Genomic DNA, 23,254 nt, shown 5'->3' on the forward strand with positions numbered 1-23,254 from the left:
CTGGCAGAATTGCAAATGTATGTCGTGGGCACAGCATCAGTGAGCCGGAACGTTTAACCTCCCTCAAGATGCCGGCCGGGCACTCTCTCGCGGCGTACCATACATACTTCGCTGCTAAAAGGGCGGCCAGCGTTCAACTTTTGTTCAGACACCGCTCGATGTGACCAGTATTTGTGTTGCTTTTTTAAATCCAATTCGTCATGTCGGATACATGGAGCAATATCCAGGCGCACAAGAAGCAGCTGGACTCTCTGCGGGAGAGACTGCAGCGGCGGCGGAAAGACCCCGCACAGCTGTCCGCTGGTACGTACCGTCAGGCCGGACTCTGGGTACCAGCAGGGCGACAGCTACCGTTTGTTTTTGTTATTAGGGAGTCAGTTGGTCCAAGTAATGACTTGAAAGTTTTGTCTAGAAACTGTCGGGAACGAAGATTGTCAACTGGAGGCTATAGGTGTCCTATAATTTGTCATAAACTGTTGGTGTGTTCTTTCAGTCGTCTGTTTTATCGTCTTACATGCGCAGACGAGATGCTCATGTTTGTTACAATATATGACGGACAGGGAGTTGGAATTAACGAGTAGTAAATTGTAAGAAGTCTTGTCTCATTAATAGAGAAAATAGGTATTAGTTGGAAGTGTAGGTTTTTTGTTTGCACATCTCAAAAATATTTTCAGCATTTTTTAAAAACTGAAATTATGATTCCATGATAATAAAGAGTGCCTTAATGGTTTTTGAAAGCTCTGAAAATAAGTTGCAGTGCTTGCTTCGATAATACAACATGACACTGAAATCCATCAGTGTGTCAGTGGGACTTGGGACTTTGTTTATTTTTTATTTATTTATTTATTTTTTGCTTTATAGGAAGATCAGATCAAATATAGTTTATTCATATGACATAATTTAAGCACTGTCCATATAACAGGATCAGCAACAACAAAACTATGTGCAAAAAGCAAGACAGGAAACAGAATATTCCTTGCATAATCAATGTAAAATACAAAAAAGTAAATATGACAAACAGAACAGGAAGTTAAGATTCATTTCTAAAATAGAAAAACAAGTAAATTACCAACACTAGTAAGAGCAGCCAAATGCTATTGAAAGTATATGCTTGAAGATTTTCTTGAAAATGTCAGTGGAGGAAGAACATCTGATTTAAATGAGGCTATTCCAAAGCTGTGGAGTTGTTCTGCAAAGGCTCAATCTTCTTTAACCACTAACTTTAATTGTAGAGCAGCTACAAGCAGGTGTTTTGAGAATCTAAGAAGCTGATTAGGAGCATAGAAGCTCTAAAATGTAGAGTATGAAGTGTAAACGTGCCAACCCATTCATGGCTATAAACAATAAAAGATCCACAAAATCAATTCTGTATTCAACAGGTTAACAGTGCAGGGATGTTGGAGATGTGCAGCAACATTCTGCACTAGCTGCAGACAAGACAGAGAGGACTGACCAGTACCCACCACAGAGTTAATCTGTTTGTCAAATTTCAGTAGTGACTCAAAATTGACACCAAAATTCTTTGGAATGGGCATGAAGGTTTGCTGTCAGTGGTCCTAAGTGGCTGGCCTGACTATAAGCACTTTTGCTTCCCTGGGATTCCCTTTCGTGCACATCTGCTGTAAACTGCTTTGGTAGACTATATTTATCTTTCTCTGTGCATGAGTAAAAAATATCTGAATCTGATTATGGTCAATGTGGTGTTTGGGGAAAAATGTATTCCTTTAACTTTGTAATCCCCTCAGATGGTGGAGGCAGCACAGACGGTTCCACAGCCAGGAGTGACAGTCCAGCTCCGTCAGCCCCATCCACCTCTCAGGAGGAGACAGAAAAACCACCAGACCCTGAACTAGAGAAGAGGCTGCTGGGATATCTGTCTGATCTCAGTCTTTCGATGCCAACAGACTCCCTTGCCATCACAAATGAACTCAACAGTGTGAGTCTCTGTCTCCTGACAAATAGTACTCTTATACTGAACGTTTTCCTTGTCTGACGTCTCCCTGTTGTGTTTATTTCTCGTCACAGTCAGAAACAGCCGTTAGTCACGGGTGCATCCAGAGTCTGCTGCTCAAATTCTCTGCTCAGGAGCTCATCGAGGTCCGACAGCCTACTTTAACTTCCTCTACATCGTCCTCCTCCACTTCTCCCTCCACAGTCGTCGTAGCCGTCGACCACACAAAACTATGGGCTATGATCGGGTCTGGGGCTGGAGCACAAAGGACTGGAGTCAAGAGGAAAGCCGAAGACCAAACCCACAGCAAAAGAGCTGCTGGCTTCTCGCCCTCACTTCAGAGCTCTGCTTCTCCTCCACACTCATCCTCAACTACATCTCTAACGCCGGCGTCCTCCTCACAGCTGGCAGGGCCTTTGGCATCAGGTAGCGGTGCTGAAAAGAAAGGCAGGAGCAGCAAAAGCCAGTCATCTCATGTGGACATGGAGATTGAAAGCCTCCTGAACCAACAGTCCACCAAGGAGCAGCAGAGCAAGAAGGTAAGGGGAAAGATTATTATGACTAATTACGTTTTCAGCCACTTAAACAAGCAATGTGTGTTTGATTTTAGTTCAGACAGACTCATAAACAAGGTCTAACTTGCTACACCTTCATCTGGCAAATTTAGAGTCTTATCAAGTTAGACAGTGTGCAGGGATCTGTTTGAATCTTTTGGAGAAGCTTGTCGCTCTTTTACGACACCTGCCTCAAGAAATAAATGTGGGAAGAGTTCTTTTGGTGTGTTTGATTTTGGTAAAACCTCATGTCTTGATGGCATGTGGAGATTCATGTTTAGCAGGGAGCCATGTACCAACAGATGTCTCATGCTAGCTTTGTATGATGTTTACTAGTGACAACACGTATGCCTAAACAGAAAAACATCCATCCATCCAACCATTATCTGTACACCGCTTAATCCTCAGTAGGGTCGTGGGGGGCTGGAGCTTATCCCAGCTGATTTTAGGGTGAAGGCAGGAACCCTGGGCACTCTGGTCTGCAGCTATGCAGCCCCATACACAACAAATTGTTGACATGTTGACATGAAAGAGTCTTTTTTTGTCAATTCTTCTCAGAAAAATTCTAAAGTATGTCATGCATTTTGTAGTAACCACACAAGTCATGGGAAAAAGTCAGTAAAAACAGTTGCAACAGTAATCAGGAGGTACAGAATGAACCATAGTACCACTACTCATGGCTGCAGTGGTCGTCCTCCCTAAATGACTCCACAGGTAACAAACTACTTTCACCAAAATACCGGCTGACCAGACAACTCCCAGCCCACAGAAGAGGAATATTCCAGCACTAGAACCATCTTAGAACTGAGGCAGGATAGTTTGGAGCTGTGATTATTGATGCGGCATCATGTGAATGCTTTTATTTCCAGGTTAGCAGAGAGATTCTGGAGCTGCTGAACGCCAGCACTGCCAAGGAGCAGTCCATCGTTGAAAAGTTCCGCTCTCGTGGTCGAGCTCAGGTCCAAGAGTTCTGCGATCACGGGACCAAGGAGGAGTGTGTTCGCTCTGGAGACACACCTCAGCCATGCACCAAGTTACACTTCCGGTAAGAACTTGCTTTTAAAACTTTTTTTTGCCTGTATTCCTCTCACCTGACATGATGAAATCGGTCTACAAGACACTATATACCAGATACGTCAGACAATACTGAACTGATTTGAACTTGGTTTGGTTTTATTCTGCTACAAACAATGGACAGATAACAGTGTAACCAACTGTTTTTGCAAGAGATTACAAAACATCAACATGTTACCTGGGGTTATAGAGATATAAAAAAACAACACAGACAAGGAGTTATGCATAGAACCGGTACATAGCACTAAAATTAACATTAAAAGTTCTTGTCATTTACTACTTAGTCCTAAATGGTCCAAATTGTTGCTCTGCCTCTGCTTACTAAGACAAAGTTCTGATATGAAAATGTATTTATTGCTGATATTAGTCATTTTAAAACTAGAAATATTTGTAGTAACTTATTACATACCTGTCCCCTTGTCTTCAAAAATTGTAACAGACAAGGAATTTTCATGGTTCAGTTTATAAGATGCTCTTTTTGGCCTGAAGATGGCACTGTAATGTGTAATATTATACAGTAACTGTTCTGGCAAACACCTGCTAACTGTAGGCAAAAGAATAAGATTTGAAACTTGTAAAGGCCTTACAGTTACATCAGTTTTATTTTACTCAGATGGAGATTAGCCCTCATTCAAAATGATGTCTAAAGCCAGACACTGTACAGATTGTTGCTCGACTGTCAGCTGAATTTATACCACATCAGTCACTGTTTAAGCTGCAGTTTGAGGAGGGTCATGAGGCAGATGCTTGCTGCCCAAATGATCAATGATCTTACTGGCTGATCACACAGATGTCAAAATCTAGTTCCGTTGTCTTGCGGTGTAACATGTTTGGATTTTCACGCTATCTGTGTTGCAAGTATATACATTGTTTGCATTTCAAAAAGGTTGAAAAACCTTTGTCTACATCAAGAGTTTCAAAAAAAACATTTTACGAGATCAAGTGTCTCCTTCATCCTTGATCAGATTTTTGCCGTGGCTCAATTTAAATTTGCATGTTGGAATTCCTTGACGGACTTTGGGACAGGCTACTTCATTTTGTGGTGTATACGATGTATTTCGTCATTCAGTCGCATCATCAACAAGCACACAGACGAGAGTCTTGGCGACTGCTCCTTCCTCAACACTTGTTTCCACATGGACACCTGTAAATACGTCCACTATGAGATCGACAGTCCTCCGGAGGCTGAGAGCAGCCTGCTGGGGCCCCAGGCAGGAACCACAGAGCTGGGCCTCCATGCAGAGGACGCAGACAGCAACGTGGGAAAACTCTTCCCTTCACAGGTGAGCACGGCGAAAAATGATTGTGAAGGATGATGTGAGAGTTTTCTTAAATATATGTCTTTTTTTCTCGTGGGAATGAAAATTGTCTTATTTGATTCTTTGATTCCCAGTGGATCTGCTGTGATATCCGCTACCTGGACGTGTCCATCCTGGGTAAATTTGCAGTGGTGATGGCCGACCCTCCCTGGGACATCCACATGGAGCTGCCTTATGGTACTCTGACTGATGATGAGATGAGAAAACTGAACATCCCCATTCTACAGGATGACGGTTTCCTCTTCCTCTGGGTCACCGGCAGGTAAATGCAACAACCCAAACTGTCTTGGAAATAAAACTTGGCACTCGTGTTATGACCTCACTGCTTTACCATCACCTGACCATTTATCTCACAACAGGACAGTTACATTTTTTTTACAACTCGACAGTCAATTTAATTTCCTACAATGTCAGGATGTCCCTTAACTGAGCAGACTCACGTGGTTGCTGAAGTTAATGTCAGCATCTTCCCAAATTAAGCAAATTTCCATAAGCTCTGACTTTAATTAGTCTATTATAAATATAAAAAAAATCTCTTAATTGGACTTTAGATAAGTTGTTAGGTAATTTAATGTTACCTATATTCTTTTTTTTCCATGTTTAAAAATGCGATTATGTATGAGGATCATTGTGGTAAAAAAAAAATGGACAAGAAGGAATTTCAGAGGTTAAAATAATACATTTTTTGGGAAACACTCTGAGATGAATGCTGTAAATTTCTGAGAAGATTTATGCCAAATTTACAATTAAAAACCTTGCATTTTTTCCTGAAAGATTATTAAGATCAACTTTCAACAGAAATCATCTGATTTTAATGTCACACATTTTTGTCAAGGAACAACTTTGCTTCATTCTGATAAGTTGGATCAACCTCATCATTCCACCGACGCCACCACTTGCCATTTATTATGTCTACAGTGGATGACCTGATCAAATTACATTTAGCAATCAGGAAATATTCCAGTTTTTAGCCCAAAATACACCATATTAACATAGGCATCCAGACTTTGAAGAGACATTGCTGTTGGGCTTATTCAGAAGAAGCCAAGATTTGGATGAGGTGAAGCTTTTGTGTATTGGGAACAACAACGCAACAGACGGATGCAGGACCACGTTCCATACTGTTGCACTGTTGCTGATTTTGTAATCATTGTAACTTTAGCTCAGAGTGTTTTTTTCTCTCTAAATATTACCCCCCTCTGTAATTTAGAAGTGATACTCCGGCTTAAAGGTTTTCAGAACAAACCAACCAACAAAACTTCAGAAAAAAGTTAAAGCTTGGTAAAGTAAATAAAAAAATCTAGAAAATTATTTGTGTTCGTGTTAGTTAATCCATACTTTTCACCATGAAAGAAATATATTAATACTTTTATTTTTTTATATATATATGTATATGTATATATATATATATATATATATGTATATGTATATATATATATATATATATATATATATATATATATATATATATATATATATATATATATATATATATATATATATAAAAAATAAAATTATTATTATTACTGTAATTCTACATAATCAAGTTTTGTCTGTAATATTTCCTACATGTCGTTCTTCTCTTCCCCTTCCAGGGCGATGGAGTTGGGCAGAGAGTGTCTCAGCCTTTGGGGGTAGGCTTTGTACAGTTGTTACCATCAGGTCATCTTTTTGTTGGGAGACTGTCTTATGTTTTTCTTTCGTTTTTCTCTCTCAGCTATGAGCGTGTTGATGAAATCATCTGGGTTAAAACCAACCAGCTTCAGAGAATCATCCGTACTGGCAGGACAGGTCATTGGCTGAATCACGGGAAGGAGCACTGCCTGGTACGTGAAGCCGTCTGTCTTACGCTGCAGAGATAAACATGCTGGGCCTCAAACTGTAGGAATTTTGCCTCCAGCGCCTTTTGCTCTTTAATTGGTTGCTAAAGAGGCTGTGCTCTTTGAAGGGGTTTTGGAACAAGATACTGATCAGCTGCTGTTGCATTTTTTTGTGAGTTGAACTACAAAAATGTGCACATTAAATGTCTTACATGTAAACCCATGTGCTTGTCTTCAGGTGGGTGTAAAGGGAAACCCGCAGGGCTTCAACAGGGGTTTGGACTGTGATGTCATTGTGGCCGAGGTAAGCGTGTATCCGTTGTCAGATGTAATGTTAGTACTCCGCCAAGGAATGCAGCAGGGTTATGTGACGATCGACATGTGTTTGTTTGTTTGTCTGTTAGCAACTTTACTCAAAAACAGACTGATGGATTTGGATGAAATTTTCAGGGAAGGTCTGAAATGACACAAGGACCAAGTGATTAGATTTTGGCAGTGATGCTGCTCATAGTCTGGATCCACAGATTTGTTAAAGATTTCTGTATTGCAAGAGCAGCCCAGCGTCACTGTAACTATGACAACAAGTAAACACTACATCAGCTGCGTGCTGATGATCACATGATGGCGATCCTACTAAAAATCCACCACTGTGGACTTATTGGGACTTATCCGTCAGAAATGGTACAAGGAACAATTGATTAAATTGTGGGGGTGTTTCTGAGTCCCATCAATTCCCGCCACCTGCTACATGTGATTCGGTATCCGTACATAACCTACACATGCATAGCACACGCCTGTGCTCAACGCAAGGTCATTTTTTATTAAAGATTTCATCCGTCAGACATGATACAGTGACTGAGTAGCCTTGGCGGAGTACTGCGTTCTCTGAGTGCTTTTCTTGTCATCCATGATTCCTTCAGTCTGTAAAGTATTTTCACACTATCTCAGGTCCGCTCCACCAGTCACAAACCAGATGAGATCTACGGTATGATAGAAAGACTGTCCCCCGGCACCAGGAAGATTGAGCTCTTTGGTCGACCCCACAATGTCCAGCCCAACTGGTAACACACCGTCATTGTTTAATTTAAACGCCAGCTCACTGTTGTATTTTTAGATATTCTTAACATCCCTTTCGCTGCTTTTTTCTTCTCTAGGATAACTCTGGGAAACCAACTGGATGGTATTCATCTGTTGGATCCTGAGGTTGTAGCTCGGTTTAAGAAGCGTTATCCAGACGGCGTCATCTCCAAACCCAAAAACATGCAATGACGACATCATCAATCATCTGCAGGAGTTTGTTTATAGACTGTTTTTATTTCTTTTATACCTGTGAACATTTTTACAAAAAAAATAAATCTAGGTACCAAGAGGCATTGTCTCTGTCTTGGTTAATAAGTAAATAAAACCGTGATCCAAGGAATCATGTGAATTTTAGTTTATCTGTTTTAATGTTTTTGGTCTATTTTTGTTCGCAAGCCTCTTATTTAATGCTGCAAAACATATTCACCATCAATAAAAACAGAGGAGACAATTTCATACAAATGTGTTTTTTTTTTTTTTTTAATCTGTTAGTTGTAAATGAAGATTTTGACCTTGTGGATTTGAATAATTTGTCTTTTTTGGGATCAACATTTACATTTTTGTTTGCTTATTTTCAGCCCAGACCCCTGTTCATCCTTCAAATCTGCAGTTAGGGTTTCCTAAAAAGTCTGAATTTTATCAACAACCAAGACCTTTTTTTAGTTATAAAAATATTAAAAGAAGTCAAGCATGACTAACAAAATGCATAAAAGAAATACAGTTGCTGTGCAGCTCAGTTTACTTCATGGGTTTTCAAAAAGGAACTAACTCGAAGCAAATCAGCTGCTAAACATCTTCAAACTGGTCAGCATGTATTCTACACAATGTCAACATGACCCTTGTGCAATCGGTTACCAGGGAGAGGGCGATTCCTTTTATTAAAAAAAATTCTCTTCTGATTTATTTCACTCTTCACTTGTGGCTTTTTGTGTCACAGAGCAGGAGTAGAAAGTCAGCACAGTCCTGGGTTTTGGGAAATGATTCAGTCACTTGTGATGATGAATGCTAATGATAAGGTTTAGACAGATATTCATAATTACACTGCGAAGCCCTTTTTAACGGCATCCATGATCTAATCAGCAAGCAGTTAAAGATAAAAAGAAATGCAGTTTTAAAAAAATACGTAATGCACTTATTGGTAATGAATGCTGTAAACAAACTATATTGTCTTCCACCTCGTTAGTATGTCGGTTTGGCAGTAAATCCACCCTGTTCAGTCTCATGACATCTGAAAACCAAGTCTCTGTCAGTCTGTTTTCCTCTGTCCCTTGTTGAATCTGATTAACCAGGAAGAGTTCTGTGTGGGCGGCGAGGAGCAAGAGGATAAAATACAACCTGCAGCTCCGCACGACTACCGTTGATCACATCTAAAGGTGACATTAGATGCATTTGCTCAGCTACAGGCTCCCCAGCTCTGCACCGCGGCCTCCAAGCAAAAACAGGATGGAAAACTGAGTCCGTTCAGCTCCTCTGCAGGCTTCTCAGTAGGTGGCGTCCACTGCGTTGATGTTGCTGTCCAGCTGGTGCCTGAAAGACAGCCTGGCCTTGGTGGAGAAGTAGATCTGCGAGCCCCGACTGAGGCTCCCTGCTCCTTCGCTGTCGCTGCCCCAGGATGTCGTGGAGGACAGACGTGGTTTCATCTCCTCAATGGGAACTGAGAGGTGAAAGAAAGTCAAGCTTCACCAGGCTGTACTATCATGGATTTGAACTACAGTGCCTTTCTTAGAGTGTAGCTGCTTCTCACCTGCTGCCGGGGGGCACTGTCTGCTCTTGCAGCGTTCTTTACAGCGTCTGTAGAAAGGAAAACACTGCAGCATCTTCACACCCATGACGGAGCCGCCTGAAGAGAGAGCAGAGTAAACATATGAGTCCTTTTTGAGAAGACAAAGCAACTCTCAGCTCCACCCGTGACAAACATGGCCTTAAATATGAATTAAACTGTGTTAAACCAACTTTCCGACACTTCATCGGCAGCTCACGTTTAAGCTGCCTTATCATTGTGACGCCACGTCTGCTGACAGTTCCTTGTCTCATCTCCAGGTCACAGTTTAATGGAATTATGATGCTGCGCTTCAGCAACGCGATCGCTTAATGTAAGCTGACAGTATCAGTGAATGGCACGGCGGCCCAGCAACCAGCCACCCAGTCAGTATTTACCATCGCCACCATCATCCTGCACACTGTGTAATCCTGGAAAAGGACGTCAGTGCACTCCAGCAGCCAGAGGAGCCGATAAGCTCTCTTCTAAGAACCAAACAGATTACGCAGAGGTGATCTGATGTAGGCAAGTCGTAGCTAATAGACACGCAGGTCGAAGCAGGTCAAAACAGCTGTTTTGTATGAGTAATGGAGCACCATTCCACCTTTACCTGTCCTACTGCAGATCTGGACCAAGACAAGACAGTCACATTTATAATTTCCCCTAGGACTGTCTGTCTATCCGTGGCAACGAGTGGCGAGATAGAGTGAGAGCCACACACCAGCACAAGGCTGCATTTGAGAATTCAGAAAGAGAAAAAAAAGGTATTTATTTTAGTCTAATCAGGTTAAGAAATGGGTCGGGTGAAATGGAGCAGAGGGAGGTGATGGGTATGAACAGCAACTGTGCAGGATTTATTCTTTTATTGTGAGTTACCTCTACTTTCATAGATAACAGGAAAATCAAGAGTCTCAAAAACAGCTTATTGAGCAGTTTATAGTCTTCTTTCATGTAAGCAATGGCATAATACACTGTATCAGCACCTAAAAAAGTTTACAAGACCAAAATATCTTTTGGGACACTTAACAATAGGAGGAGGATTTGCAATCTTACAGAGAACATACTACAGTGCATTATAACTGAGATTTGAACTGGTAGATATTCGTCTTTACCTCTTATCTACGGACATCATTTGAAGAAATATGTTGTGGAAATTAGACTAAAAAAACTAAAGAACGGGCCGGAAGGGTGGCTAACTCCAAATAAATGCAAAATGACCATAAAATGAGACAAAAAAAGCAAAAAGAAGCAAAAAGGGTGAGAAAGAGTCAAAAATTAAGATAAAGAAATGCAAAACTAGACAACAAAACCACCACAAGTGCTCCACCGTGGGTTATATCGCACTGATAGAGAAGTTTTTACGTCTGTGCCCATGACTGCAAAAAAGTTTGATACAAATTAAAGGTTTTTTATTACTCTGCCAAGGAACGGCGGAGTTATGTGACGATTGGCGTACGTTTGTCTGTCTGTCTGTTAACAATATTACTCAAAAACTGATTAACGGATTTGGATGAAATTTTCAGGGAAGCTCAGAAATGACACAAGGACCAAGTGATTACATTTTGGCAGTGATGCGGCTTATGGTCTGGATCCACAGATTTGTTAAAGATTTCTATATCTGTGTGAGATGGCGTCACGGCATCACTGTAACTATGACAACAAGTGAACGCTACGTCAGCTGCCTGCTGACGATCACATGATTGTAATCCTACTACAAATCGACCGCTGTGGACTTATCAGGGCTTATCTGTTGGAAATGATACAAGGTGCAATTGATTGATTATTATGATTGTGAGGCTGTTTCTGAGTCCCATCAATTCCCGCCGCCCACTACGTGTTTAGTTCACGCAATTCGGTATCCGTACATAACGTACACATGCATAACACACGCCTGTGTTCAGTGCAATATCATTTTGTTTGTGGGTACATCTATATTAAATGGACACATTCTATGGTGCCGTGATTTCTGATACAATTTTTTTTTCAAGATTTTAGCCATCAGAAATGATACAATGACTGAGCAGCCTTGCCAGAGTACTGCCCTCTCTGAGTGCTTTTCTTGTTGATATTGTTTCATATTAGTCCCCAACTCCATCAGCCCCACTCTCACTCAACAGATGGCCACCTTCCCTGAGCCTAGTTCTGTCGTAGGTTTTTTCCCCCTTCCTATTCTAGAGTTTTTTTCATTCCTTCCCACTGTCGCTCATAAGGAATCCAAAGGAAACTTTGGATTGTTGGGTTTTCTGTCCTCTGTTTATAATTTGTAATGTCTGTACCTTACTATGCTAAGTGCTGTGAAATGACATATGTTGTGAATCTATGCTATAGAAATAAAACTGAATTGAAAATAATTGAATGTCACAATATAAAGAATAGATGTTTTCCCAGTGTGCATAAGATTAACCTGGAAATTTAGAATATTTAAGGTTGTTTATTGAGCTTTAATTTATTGCACTGAATCAAAAAATACATCTGTTTCAATGGTTTTTCAAACTGTGTCTGCACCTTTAAACATAAAATAAAGTGCATTAGTGCACTTTTTCAGCAAAATCAAACCATGCCAGTGCTACTAATGTTCAATTCTCTACAGACTGGACTTTCACCGTGGCTAACCTCTTCAGTCAATTACTGTTTCCTCACCTGAATCTGAGATAAACCGCCTGCCTCATCAGTGTGATGGGAAAACCCTTCTGGTGTGATAATCCACTGAGCCCCATTGTTCACTGATCATAGAGGCACAAACATTAAACTGTGATTGCGACATAAAGGAGGCTTTCTCCCTCCACTGTTTACTGCTCATTCCTCCTGCTTGACTCAGTGAGGCTGTGTCATGGAGATGTGACAGCTCGCACATTCGCACAGAGCTGCTGCAGCACATTGCAGACAAGCCTGGAAGAAGATGTGCCCACTAAGTGAAATTTCACAGCCACAGTAAGAGCCATTTCCCCTCCTCTGTTCCTTACCATCTAATGCACCTCCCTCCTCTGTTCCACTCAGGTGTGGCTCTGAAACCCGATCCATTCACAGACACAGTGAGTCCATTATGTTTAGGTCAATTTAGAGGTTCTGCCTGCCAGATGAGAACTCGCAGTATAGCTGTCATTGTAAAGAAGAAAGAACAGGGACACACTGACCAGGTTTTTTCCCCCCTCCTAGTTTCCCACACAAACACACAGAATATTAAGGTCTTGGTCAGTGGTGAGGAATTTCGGGCACAGATCATGATTGGCTGTGGGTGTCTGGCAGCACACAACAGGCTGGGAGCCCGGAGGAGAAAAACAACCTCAGATGGCAAACACATAGACTCACAGTACCCACAGTACTGACCACGAAGGGGAGGAGGGACGAAGGAAAAGCAGCAGAGGCGAAAAACAAAATAGAAAGTGTGATGGGAAAGAAGAACAAGGGGAAAGGATGGTGATAGACGCAAGGGGAAAAAGTGGAAAGGGTTGGCACTGTTCTGAACATGACCTCTTTTCTCTCCACGTTTTCCTCAAACTGGGGGCTCCAGCCTGCAGCCAGCTGATGTTTACATGCACTTGCAGCTTGTGAATAATGCGGTTTTACTTGTTCAATCAGTGGAGGCTCACTGATGGAGCCAAAAATTGTGCAATGCCTCCAGAGAGGGCTTGTGGCTCATGATTTACGCCTGTGTTGCCTCACGTGTCGCAGGCTTTCATAATTTGGAGTGCATGTTTGTGCATGTGTGCATTTACAAGGTAATTGGATGTGATAGTTAAGTTACCTAAACATGTTCCTTGAGAGCCAGTTTTCCCCCCAGCAAACCTCACCAGACCCCTCCATCCACACTCAGCCCCTTATCAGCTCTGCAAACAATGTTAACACAAGCTGCAAAGCACAGATGCCGACAGTAGTGTGATAAAAATCTTCCCACACGTCCACAATTCCACCCTGCTGCCCTTTTTTCCACTCAGTCCCTGGGGCTTCATGAAAAAAGTGCAGTCCTGCGTCCCTGCCCTCCACACAAAGCCTTACACAGACCTGCCAGACTGGATGACGCACACATGCTGTGCATGTATACCTGCACAAGCGTGCGTGTCCATTAATAGCAGCATACAATCCGCTTTCATTCATATTCATCAGACAATGGATAAAGCAGCTTTTAAAGTGTTTCCGCTGAACATCTGAGGCTCTTGCTGCTTTCTACTTCTACTTCACCACAACTCTGAGCCACATGTTGTACCTTTTACTTTGACGTTTATCCGACTGCTTCTAGAGTCTTACTATTACATTAGTTTACTTGAGATTAAGCTGTTAAAAATCAGTGTCCTGCCTCAAGCTGCTGCATGTTTAGATTCATCTGACAAGTGAATGAATCAATAAACTACTCAATCTTTTAAATGTATACAAATCGCTGAAGGGTGATAGTCTGCAAAGGTTTACGTTTGATAGTCAAGGTACAACTTTCAGATAAAATAGTCTGTGCTTCTACTTTAAATGCAGGAATTTAGAAACTGTACAAAACTTATTAGGGTGGGTGTGGCTAAAGCTTATTTTTACTTTATTCTTACAACCCTTCTTTTGACAGAGGAAACACTGTTCACAAAGTATATGCTTGAGAAATACAACAGTGACAAACTGGTACAGCTTCCTCATTTGATCTAACATGATCTTTTCCGGAGAAAATCAAGTTTCTCACCTTGTTAACGTGTCCATATGGGGTACAATATTTGCTGGAAGACTCATCGTGAGCAAAATAAGCAGCCAACACCATGGCTAAGCTTTTTCACCTGGAAACTGCAGCGTACCAATGAAACATAGTAGTTTCACTGAGTAATATTTTCAGTGAGCTGGTGTGCTGGAGCTACAGTGAGTGGTGGAAGGGTGGGCTACATTTAAGGTATTTTATGGCAGAAACAGATTACTTTCATAGAAAAAAATGTCAATATGTTATCTTGATACACAGAAACAATTTTTTTTTTTGGGGGGGGTTAATCAACGCTTTGATAAGACTTTAATACAACCTAAATGCAAACACAGGTAGCTATTAGAGATAAGTCATCTTTTTTATTTAAAATATTACGGAAGTGTTAACTAGACTGAAAAGAGTGGTTAAATTAAATTGTAAGGTAAAATGCTCTCCTTTAGGCAAATGAAAATAAAAATACTCTCCACTTTTTTAAAGCTCTATTAATTTACATACATTCCCTTACTTGTGAGTACTTTAACCTAAATAAAGAGCAGTAACTTTTCATTGATCTATTGATTATGGTATTGTTTTGTAAAAAAGAATGCACCTTTGCACAATAGTTGCTCATCTTTAATGCCCAAACTTGGCACCTTCAAGGCTTTTAACACACCATGTACTTCCTCTGGTACAGATTAGAAGAGTGTGGCGTGCTCGTGCATGAGTTGGAGGCCTGTGTGCACGCGCAGGTGGAAGGTTGAATGAAAAAGCTTTGCCAGACAGGCTAATCTGAGCTTTCATCTAAAGCACTGGGCATCACTTATGTCGCTGTCTGTATGAATAAACTGTCTAAGACAAGCTTGTGTTTACATGTTGACCTGCCAGGAACAAAAGGGGAAGATAACATTAAAAGCCTGAACTTGCTTATGGATCCTGATCCTTGACGACAATTAAAGTGGAGGGCAGTTAACGAGAACAATGGGTCACTTATTCAGGCGTGAAGAATAAAGTTTGACAAGTAGATTTCTGTAACAGTAGCTTTGTACAAGCCCTCAGCATTACCAGACTGTTATTTATAATCAGGAGCCCTCCCACTGACACACCTCCAAATCCAAATCAAAAAAAAAAAAAAAAAACAACAACCTCACACTTCAGCAGAATGACAAGAGAAGCTTACATTTTAAGTTTTATATTCATCTACTATCCAAACCTATATTTTGCCTTAATAAACATTTAGAAATCCACTCCAGAAAGCTGCAATCTTACAAAAAGCCTTGCAATCATGGCAGAATTAGGTTACCCACCTGGTGGAATAGACTTGTATAGGCAAGGAAAGTGGATAGCTGTTGATATTTTTCCAGCTGAAATGCTTTTATTCACTCCTCATCTGCGTTTCTCGTCGCTTCCCTCATTAGAATGTGGTTCAGTGTGCGTCCTCGGAGCGCTGCACGTCCTCAAACCTGCGTCCTTATTGGCAGTATGGGAAGGTTTCTGTGGCGCGCAGTGCCGAACTTTAAATAGCTAATCCCCGGAGCATGGTGAGTGGACACGCCTGCTTTCTCTCTCCCTCCCTCCCCCCTGTCTTCCCTCTCTCTCCCCCACTCCTGTGCGCCCTCCCCGCGCAAAGCTCTCCGCATTGACTGTGGCGCACGCATCCCACGTAGACCTGCACACTTCCTCCTGCAGGCGCTGCTGTTTTGCCTGCATCTAAATGAAGTGGGAACACAAAACTGATCGGAAGTAGCTGTTTATGGTGTAAAAATAGACAGATGAAGTCACAGGTGCACGCTGGTGCAAGTCAAAATGAGTGAATTAAGGTGATTTGACCTCTCAAACTTTCCTGAAAGGCTTATAAGTGGTTCAGTTTGCCTTTACCGACCTCTGATCAATGTTGGAACTTTTCTCTTTTCTCTAGTTCCTCTTTAGAGGGATCACAGCTCAGTATTATCGAGACTTCATCCTTTCTGTTTTGTCTCCTCTTCTCTGTTTTGGTTATGCTGCTCAAATGAAAGAACTATGCCCAAAAATGACACACACACACTTTTCTCAAAAGATATGTCACGTGAAAAAGAGAAGATAAAACTACATTTTGCACCAAAATGGGGTAAAAGCAAAGGCAAGAAGGTTGGGATGTCGGATTTTGTTCTTTCCCTCTAAAGGTGGAGTCTGTGATTCTGGAGAAAGCTTGTGTTTTTTGATATTTAGCATATTTAGATAGCTGGCATGTACCAGATTGATGTTCTGTTTGGTCTGCATGCGTCATGAAGTCATTCTGTAGTACATAATAATCTGGTTGCATGGTCAGTCTCCTAGAGAGGGAGAAAAACACTCAGGCTTGTTTGCATCTCTTTAAACCAATTACAAACATCTTGAGCGGTTCTAAGCAAAGGATGCAGCTTCCCTGGTCCCTAAAAATAGAGAGTTTTGTTAGAACATTTGCATTGAGGAAGGCAAGCTCTATCACTGAAATGGATATTGCACAAGGGAAAAAATTGCAGTGGTGTATGACTGCGCAATTCAAATCTTGGACAAAACTTGAAATTTTCAGTGTGGTAGGATGAGAGCCTGATTTTACTCCTTTGCAAATTTGTACTCAAACACCACAGATACAAAGTTGTTCTTAATGCATGTGCAGTAGATCAATATCTATCTTTTCTGTGCTTGTAAAGAATAAATCAAATCAACATGGCCGACTTTGGTTTTCAAGTGCAGAAGCAGTTGGTGCCCTCGACTCCTCGTGGCTGTGCAGACACAGTTATAAAAAATCAGAAGGTACGCGAACTTCGTCAGACGACAAGATTTGGGTAACTCAGACCTTATCAGACCCTCATTTACTTGCAGGTGCATAAAGTATAACACTAAAACTGTCCAAAATTGTTCATGCAGAAGGTGTGAGAAACGCAATTTAACAACGTCACAGATGAAAATGGAGAGTTCAGCTTCATCCAACACCACCTCCAGCAATGACCTACTTTTAGGTGCATAGCGCCACCTACAAAACTATAGTATGTAGAATAGGATCCAGTAGCTCAGGGGCCACATACAGCCTAGTTTGATCTCAAGTGGCCCAGACCAGTAAAATCATAGCATTAAACCTATAAATGATGTTTGTTTTAGTATAGAAAAAAAAAAGTACATTCTGAAAATGTTCACATTTAAGGAATTATCTTTTTGCAAAACATTATGAACAACCTGAAATTTCTTAAGAAAAATAAGTTTAATTTCAACAATATTATGCCTCAGTTTATCATTTACACATGACAACTTAAAGATCACAGAGTATCTAACATCTAAAACTCAACAATATAGTCTTTTACTTTGTGATCAAAATAACTTGTAAAGGTCTATAAACTGTTTTGTCATTTTTACACTTTGTAAAGTCGTCCTGCAGGCCGGATTGGACCCCCTGGTGGGCCACTGTTGGCCCACGGGCCACATGTTTGACACCCCTGCAGTAGTTGATCCGTCATTTGTGCTTTCCAAAGGGCACTGAAATTATGAATCAGAAATAGAATCAGTTTTACTGTCTGTATACAATGTATAATGGAAATGAATGTGACTTCTCTCCTTATATACATAAATATACTACAGTTCAAAAGTTTGAGGTCACCCAGACAATTTCATTTTTTCCATGAAAACTCACACTTTTATTCATGTGCTAGCATAATTGCACAAGGGTATTAAAATCGTCAGTTTCCAGTTAGAATAGTCATTTACCACATTAACAATGCCTATGTTTTATTTCTGATTAATTTAATGCTGTCTTCATTGAAAAAAATGCTTTTCTTTCAAAAATATGGACATTTCTAAGTGACCCCAAACTTTTGAACAGTAGTGTTTATATAAAAACAAGGAAAATGAAGGAAAATTGTATGCTCAATGCTCCTTCCAAAGAGAATGAATCCTAGATTTTGTGACGTTACAGTGGCAATAGTCTTGTTTGCTGCAGTAGCTCTTAGATTAAATGCATGCTTTTGATGTTTGCAGGCTTTTAAGTGGACAGAAGACATGCATGCAGTTCTGTTCATACAACAGTAGATCATGTTGCCGCTTATATTGAACACAGAAGAGCACACAGGAAGTTTCTACAGGACATAGCAGTTACTTACAGACTGGACCGTAGCATTGTGTCATAGCACAGGATTTCTGGAGAATTTAGAGCTTCCTACTGTGGTTGGGCTCTGTCTATGGAAAGAAAATGTAAAAACCAAGCACCTCAACAGTCCTACAGTGGCTACTTAAATGTCAGCTCTGTTGCTGGTGAATTACAAAGGTGAGGATAACTGAGGACCTTTTTATACATTCAATCCTCAGACCAAACATTTGTTTTAAGCAGTTTGTTTTCCTGGCTCGTGCACAGTTGGCACGCTTGAAGTACGGACAGCAACATGACTAAAAATATGAATATGAGTCGGCAGGACTACAGTTTACCCAAAGCAGATCTGAATCAACACTAACATGTAATGATTTGTATTGTGGCTCATTTCTGGGAAACCTGTGCAATGTTTTGTCATCACAGTGAAAGAAATACAAAGTTAAACAGAGCAGAGGCATAACGTTCTAGGGAAATGGTGCTTTCAAGGAATAAAGGTGTGGCTAGATGTTGCTTTTTGAGTTGGAAAGAGCTTGTTGCCTCAATCAGTAGCTGAAATTGTAGTGATACAAACAAGTCCATGTGTGTCGTGTTGTTAAACAAAAAGATATGGAAAATAAATTAACATATGGCGCCAGGTACAGACAGATGAACAAAGACGAACTTGGCTCTCATAGGCCCATTTGAAGGTTTTATTGCTGTTTAGCTTTCTGGCCTGAATTTGAGGCTTATTGAGGGCATTTCACTGGTTGCAGGGATTTGGTTTGGTGGAAATTTACCCAGATGAGTTCTCAGACTGAGTCAGAGCCTGGTGCTCAGAAATCACCCAGGAAACAGTCTGTGTAACAGCAGGCACATTTCTAAAGCTGCTCCTGCACTGTGAACTGCGACAGGGACTCGTGGAAATGAATGCCAGCTTTGTTCAGTGCAATGAAAACACATGCAGATGAATATTTACATGTTTTAATTAGATCAAGTTAATTACAGCTTGGACAGATTGTGTCTGTGGTTTGAATAACAATGGTTTTTTCTAATTAAAAACCACACAGATACGTTGAATATGATTTTCTTGATACGCTATTAGTGATTATTATTATTATTACCCCAGTCTCCTTAATGTATTTCTATTCTAATATCTCTATTTACCCTCGTGTTGTCCTGCGGGTCAAATTGGCCCTTTTTAAAGTTTGAAAATGTGAGAAAAATAACTTCTGATGACCACATTTTTGAGAAATTTTTGAAAATTTTTTGGTGGAAAAAAGAAATGTTAAAAAAAATGTTTCTTTGAGAACATTCACCAAAAAAAAAAAAAAAATCAACCAAGATTTTGGTTGATTTTTTTTTGGTGAATGTTCTTAAAGAAAATATTAGAAGTTTTACTGATTTATATGTAATCATTTAAGATATTTTTAGGATTTTTTGGAAGATTTTTACTAATTTTTGGAAAATATTTACAAGAATTTTCTTGTCAAATTTGGGGATTTTTTTTAAATAAAATTTTTAAGGGAAACTTTTCATTTTCTTCCTGAAGGGTTTTGCAAATTTTCAAAAATTTGGGGAATTTTTTTGCTGAATTTTTGGATTTTTTTTCAGACAAGGAAACAATATTTTTTGGTGCACGTAAATGAAGACAACAAGAGGGTTGAGTTTACTGCTCCACATCTTCATCGTGCAAAAGTGGGAAAAGTTTGTCTTTTTGATTGCGTTGAGTTTTAATTAGCACAAGTGGAAAAAAGAGTCTAAATAAGAAACGATTTTAACTCGAAATCCTGCATTTCTCTCAGTGTTTTTGTACCCTTTTAGTCCTATGAGACAAAACGCAAAAAGGGCAGCAAGGAAAAAGTGAGCTGGATCTGTTCTTTGGACTGACAGATGCATTGCGGCAGCTTCAACATCTCAGTCGTCTGTGTGCTACTGACATGGTACGTGCACACAAACAGACTTACAACTGTGGAAGTGGGTGAAGGACAGAAGTGCTTTGGTAGGACATTGTCTCTAATTTTACATCTGCTGTGTGTGGACGATTAACAGCCAGCTCTGTGTGGAAATCTAGTTGTGAATCAAACATACCGATAATATTTGTGTCATGGCACGAAACAGGATTTGAAAACTTAACTTAAATATTAATTTCATAAGCAGAAAACTGTGAAATGTCCCTTTTCTTGCTTGTCCATCAGACTGCCAACCTGCACAGAAGTTCTTGTCATGCCTTTGCAGAGCGTCAAGTGATCCCCCTGCAATGTCACCTCAGTGTACTCACAGGCTCATTCCTCTCCTTGTAAGGTGATAAGTGTCCTTGGCAGTCTGCTGGTGGGCTGAATATGATTATGAGGCAACAGTGTAGCTTCCTGCGGGTCCGCCAGGAGGCTCAGATATCAGGAGCTAAACCACTCCTGCTGTCCCGCTGGCCTCAAGTGCCTTAGTGATATCAGACACGGTCAGCTGAGGGAGGAACTTAATAGTGAGTGGAAACTGGCATTGTCATTATACTGACATCATCCCTTGTGAATTCTGGTGTCAATGGTAATTTAATTCGCTAGTGCCATTGTTCCACTGGCTGAGAGACAGGAATACTTTCATAAAAGAGAGAAGTTTACATTTAAATCACAGCGTCAAAGTTTAAGTATCCCATTCACAACGTAAAGGTTAGAAACAATTGTAGAAATATGGATGCATGTCTGGAAAGTGGAAAAAAATACATAATTTGCTGCTAAAACAAGGACACTTGAAATTGCATTATACATGGGGGAAAAACTAACTAAACTAAAAATAACTAGGATAGGTGTAAAAATCTAGATAGTGTTTTAGTCAATACTCTGATTTCTGGCTTCATTTGATTTGTCAAAAGCCCAATAAAATTCTGCCATGAAGCTTCACAGCACAAAAGTATTCCAATTAAAACCTCTGACTTCTATAAATTGTAATTACCAGTAATGACCAGTAGTTTCAGTCTTCACAGGTGGTCATCACAGTCCAAAGCAGGAGAAAATATGTCGGTTTGACCTTCTTATACCCTACATGAATAAGGGAAGTGTCTTTTTTTGCGACAAAGTCTCAGGTGGTAAAACAGGTTTAATCACAAAGTTGTGCCAAACTGTCCTGGAGCAAGAAACTGAACCCAAAGTTTCCTAAGCACCTTGCATGGCAGCTCTGTCACTATGGGCATACAACGCTTTGTAGGAAAAAAACAGTGCAGATCAAAGAATGTAGATCATTTACTGGGAGCCAAAGACAACAGTTGGTGCTGTTCAAAAAGTACTTCCCACAAATGAATTCAAAACAAGAACGAAACAAAAGTTGGCAGCAATTCCTCATACTTAGAATGACTGAGTACATGTTTTATTTAAAGGGCTAGGTGTTTGATTCTTCCTTCAGGTCTCTTTGTACCACTACGTCAGGTTTAAGCATCCAAACAGATTTCTCTTTGGAAAAACATATGCTATTGTTCAGAAGTTTGGGGTCACCCACACAATTTCATGTTTTCCATGAAAACTCACGCTTTTATTCATGTGCTAACATAACTGCACAAGGGTTTTCTAATCATCAATTAGCCTTTCAACACCATTAACTAACACAATGTAGCATTAGAACACAGGAGTGATGGTTGATGGAAATGTTCCTCTGTATCTCTATGGAGATATTCCATTAAAAATCAGCCATTTCCAGCCAGAATAGTCATTTACCACATTAACAATGTCTATACTGTAGTTCTGATTAATTTAATGTTATCTTCATTGAAAAAAATGCTTTTCTTTCAAAATAAGGACATTCCTAAGTGACTTCAAACTTTTGAATGGTAGTGTATATTATGACTAGCTCAACTTCTCTCTCTCCCTGATGTTGGGCTAAAATATTCAGCCTTTTGAAAGGGATAAATGAATGCATTGCATTAACCTTTAAACTGTCTTGCAATTTGCCTGTAAACCTGTAAATTTAAAACCATTTTATCTCAACTTAATTACCTCCACTGTTCCCTGCTTTTGCAACAATTTGTGGAAATGAACAGAGAAAAGATTGTTCGTCCTGTTTGGTGTCAACCCAAAGCGTTTGAGTAAAAAGGCTGAAGGCGAATTAAAGGCAGTCTGCTGCTCTTTGCCCTGTGATTGTCCACATCCAGCATTAACAGTCCATTTGCATGATGTGTAGGACAATATTGTGATTCGACTGCTTTTCCCTTAAAGATTAATGTAATCACTGAGAGCGTGGTGAAAGAAAAACAGGGCATTTCACAGAAACACGTGTAAGTGGCTGCACGGAGGGAGGAGCAGGCTGAGCAGAAATAAGGGGGGAGACTGGAAGTAGCCGCAAGCAACCTCAGCCAGTCAGTCCCAGCTCCACAGACACATGCAGGCATGTTAGAAAATCAACAAACTGTCTGGGTGGGAATGTCAAGAGGTCTGAGGCAGGAGGGAAGGGACAAGAGGGTGAAATATGTAATTGGGAACGAAGGTCTAGACTGGTTTGATCCTGCAGTGACTCGATTTTGTCTTGTTTGCACGCCACTTCATCTGCCGACTGATTTGCATACCTTTATGTTCTGAAGTTATTGGCTGGAGAGATTTTACGCAACTCCTCAGCGAGATGACATGCAGCTCCTCTACTCTGGTAATCCTCCTTTTGTGATGCAATGCAAGGTCACAACCTTCTATAATGACATAATATAAGGATTTAAACCGGGTATTTTCTGCCTAAAGCGGCCAAGATTCCCTGGCAAGTATGCACCACAGCGTTTATAGCTGAAACTAATTTGTATTTCCTGTCATTAGGTTTGCTGTGCAATGATTAATAACAAAGGAAAGAATAAGACAGAAAAATGTTAAATATATACAACGCATTTCTTAATTCTTGACTTTTTTCATTTGAAATTTTGATGATTTGTATGTTTTTAGCTTGAAGCAGTCTGTAAATACCACATTCTCTCTTTGCATAATAATACAAAGAGATATCCAGCCTTTA

At 40.3% G+C, this 23,254-nt stretch overlaps 2 protein-coding genes across 2 annotated transcripts; one reads left to right on the top strand and one right to left on the bottom strand.

Annotated features, from left to right (window-relative positions):
• The first annotated feature begins 50 nt into the window (after positions 1 to 50).
• Positions 51 to 8,087, top strand: mettl3 (methyltransferase like 3). The gene is made up of 11 exons (XM_055007656.1): positions 51 to 303; positions 1,746 to 1,936; positions 2,026 to 2,490; positions 3,375 to 3,550; positions 4,649 to 4,862; positions 4,973 to 5,160; positions 6,494 to 6,532; positions 6,616 to 6,724; positions 6,957 to 7,022; positions 7,667 to 7,779; positions 7,873 to 8,087. Exons 1-11 carry the CDS (start codon positions 201 to 203, stop codon positions 7,985 to 7,987), a joined length of 1,779 nt encoding a protein of 592 aa, XP_054863631.1. The 5' UTR covers positions 51 to 200; the 3' UTR covers positions 7,988 to 8,087.
• Positions 8,088 to 8,249: 162 nt separating this feature from the next.
• Positions 8,250 to 15,710, bottom strand: si:ch211-237l4.6 (uncharacterized protein LOC446130 homolog). Its single transcript, XM_055007659.1, has 3 exons — positions 15,510 to 15,710; positions 9,543 to 9,638; positions 8,250 to 9,452 (listed from the first exon to the last, which is right to left on the bottom strand). The coding sequence occupies exons 2-3, from the start codon at positions 9,625 to 9,627 to the stop codon at positions 9,280 to 9,282; spliced, it is 258 nt and encodes an 85-aa protein (XP_054863634.1). The 5' UTR covers positions 9,628 to 9,638; positions 15,510 to 15,710; the 3' UTR covers positions 8,250 to 9,279.
• Positions 15,711 to 23,254: the final 7,544 nt, after the last annotated feature.

Source organism: Amphiprion ocellaris, chromosome 23, assembly GCF_022539595.1.
Source record: "Amphiprion ocellaris isolate individual 3 ecotype Okinawa chromosome 23, ASM2253959v1, whole genome shotgun sequence".
In the NCBI taxonomy this organism is placed as follows: Eukaryota; Metazoa; Chordata; class Actinopteri; family Pomacentridae; genus Amphiprion; species Amphiprion ocellaris.

Bases quoted from the DNA above. Each gene is read 5' to 3' on its own strand.
- si:ch211-237l4.6 (XM_055007659.1), bottom strand. From the start codon at position 9,627: ATGGGTGTGAAGATGCTGCAGTGTTTTCCTTTCTACAGACGCTGTAAA. The intron at 9,453-9,542 runs GTGAGAAGCAGC...TTCACCTCTCAG, and splicing joins ACAGTGCCCCCCGGCAGCAG to TTCCCATTGAGGAGATGAAA.
- mettl3 (XM_055007656.1), top strand. From the start codon at position 201: ATGTCGGATACATGGAGCAATATCCAGGCGCACAAGAAGCAGCTGGAC. The intron at 6,725-6,956 runs GTACGTGAAGCC...GCTTGTCTTCAG, and splicing joins ACGGGAAGGAGCACTGCCTG to GTGGGTGTAAAGGGAAACCC. The intron at 7,780-7,872 runs GTAACACACCGT...TTTCTTCTCTAG, and splicing joins CACAATGTCCAGCCCAACTG to GATAACTCTGGGAAACCAAC.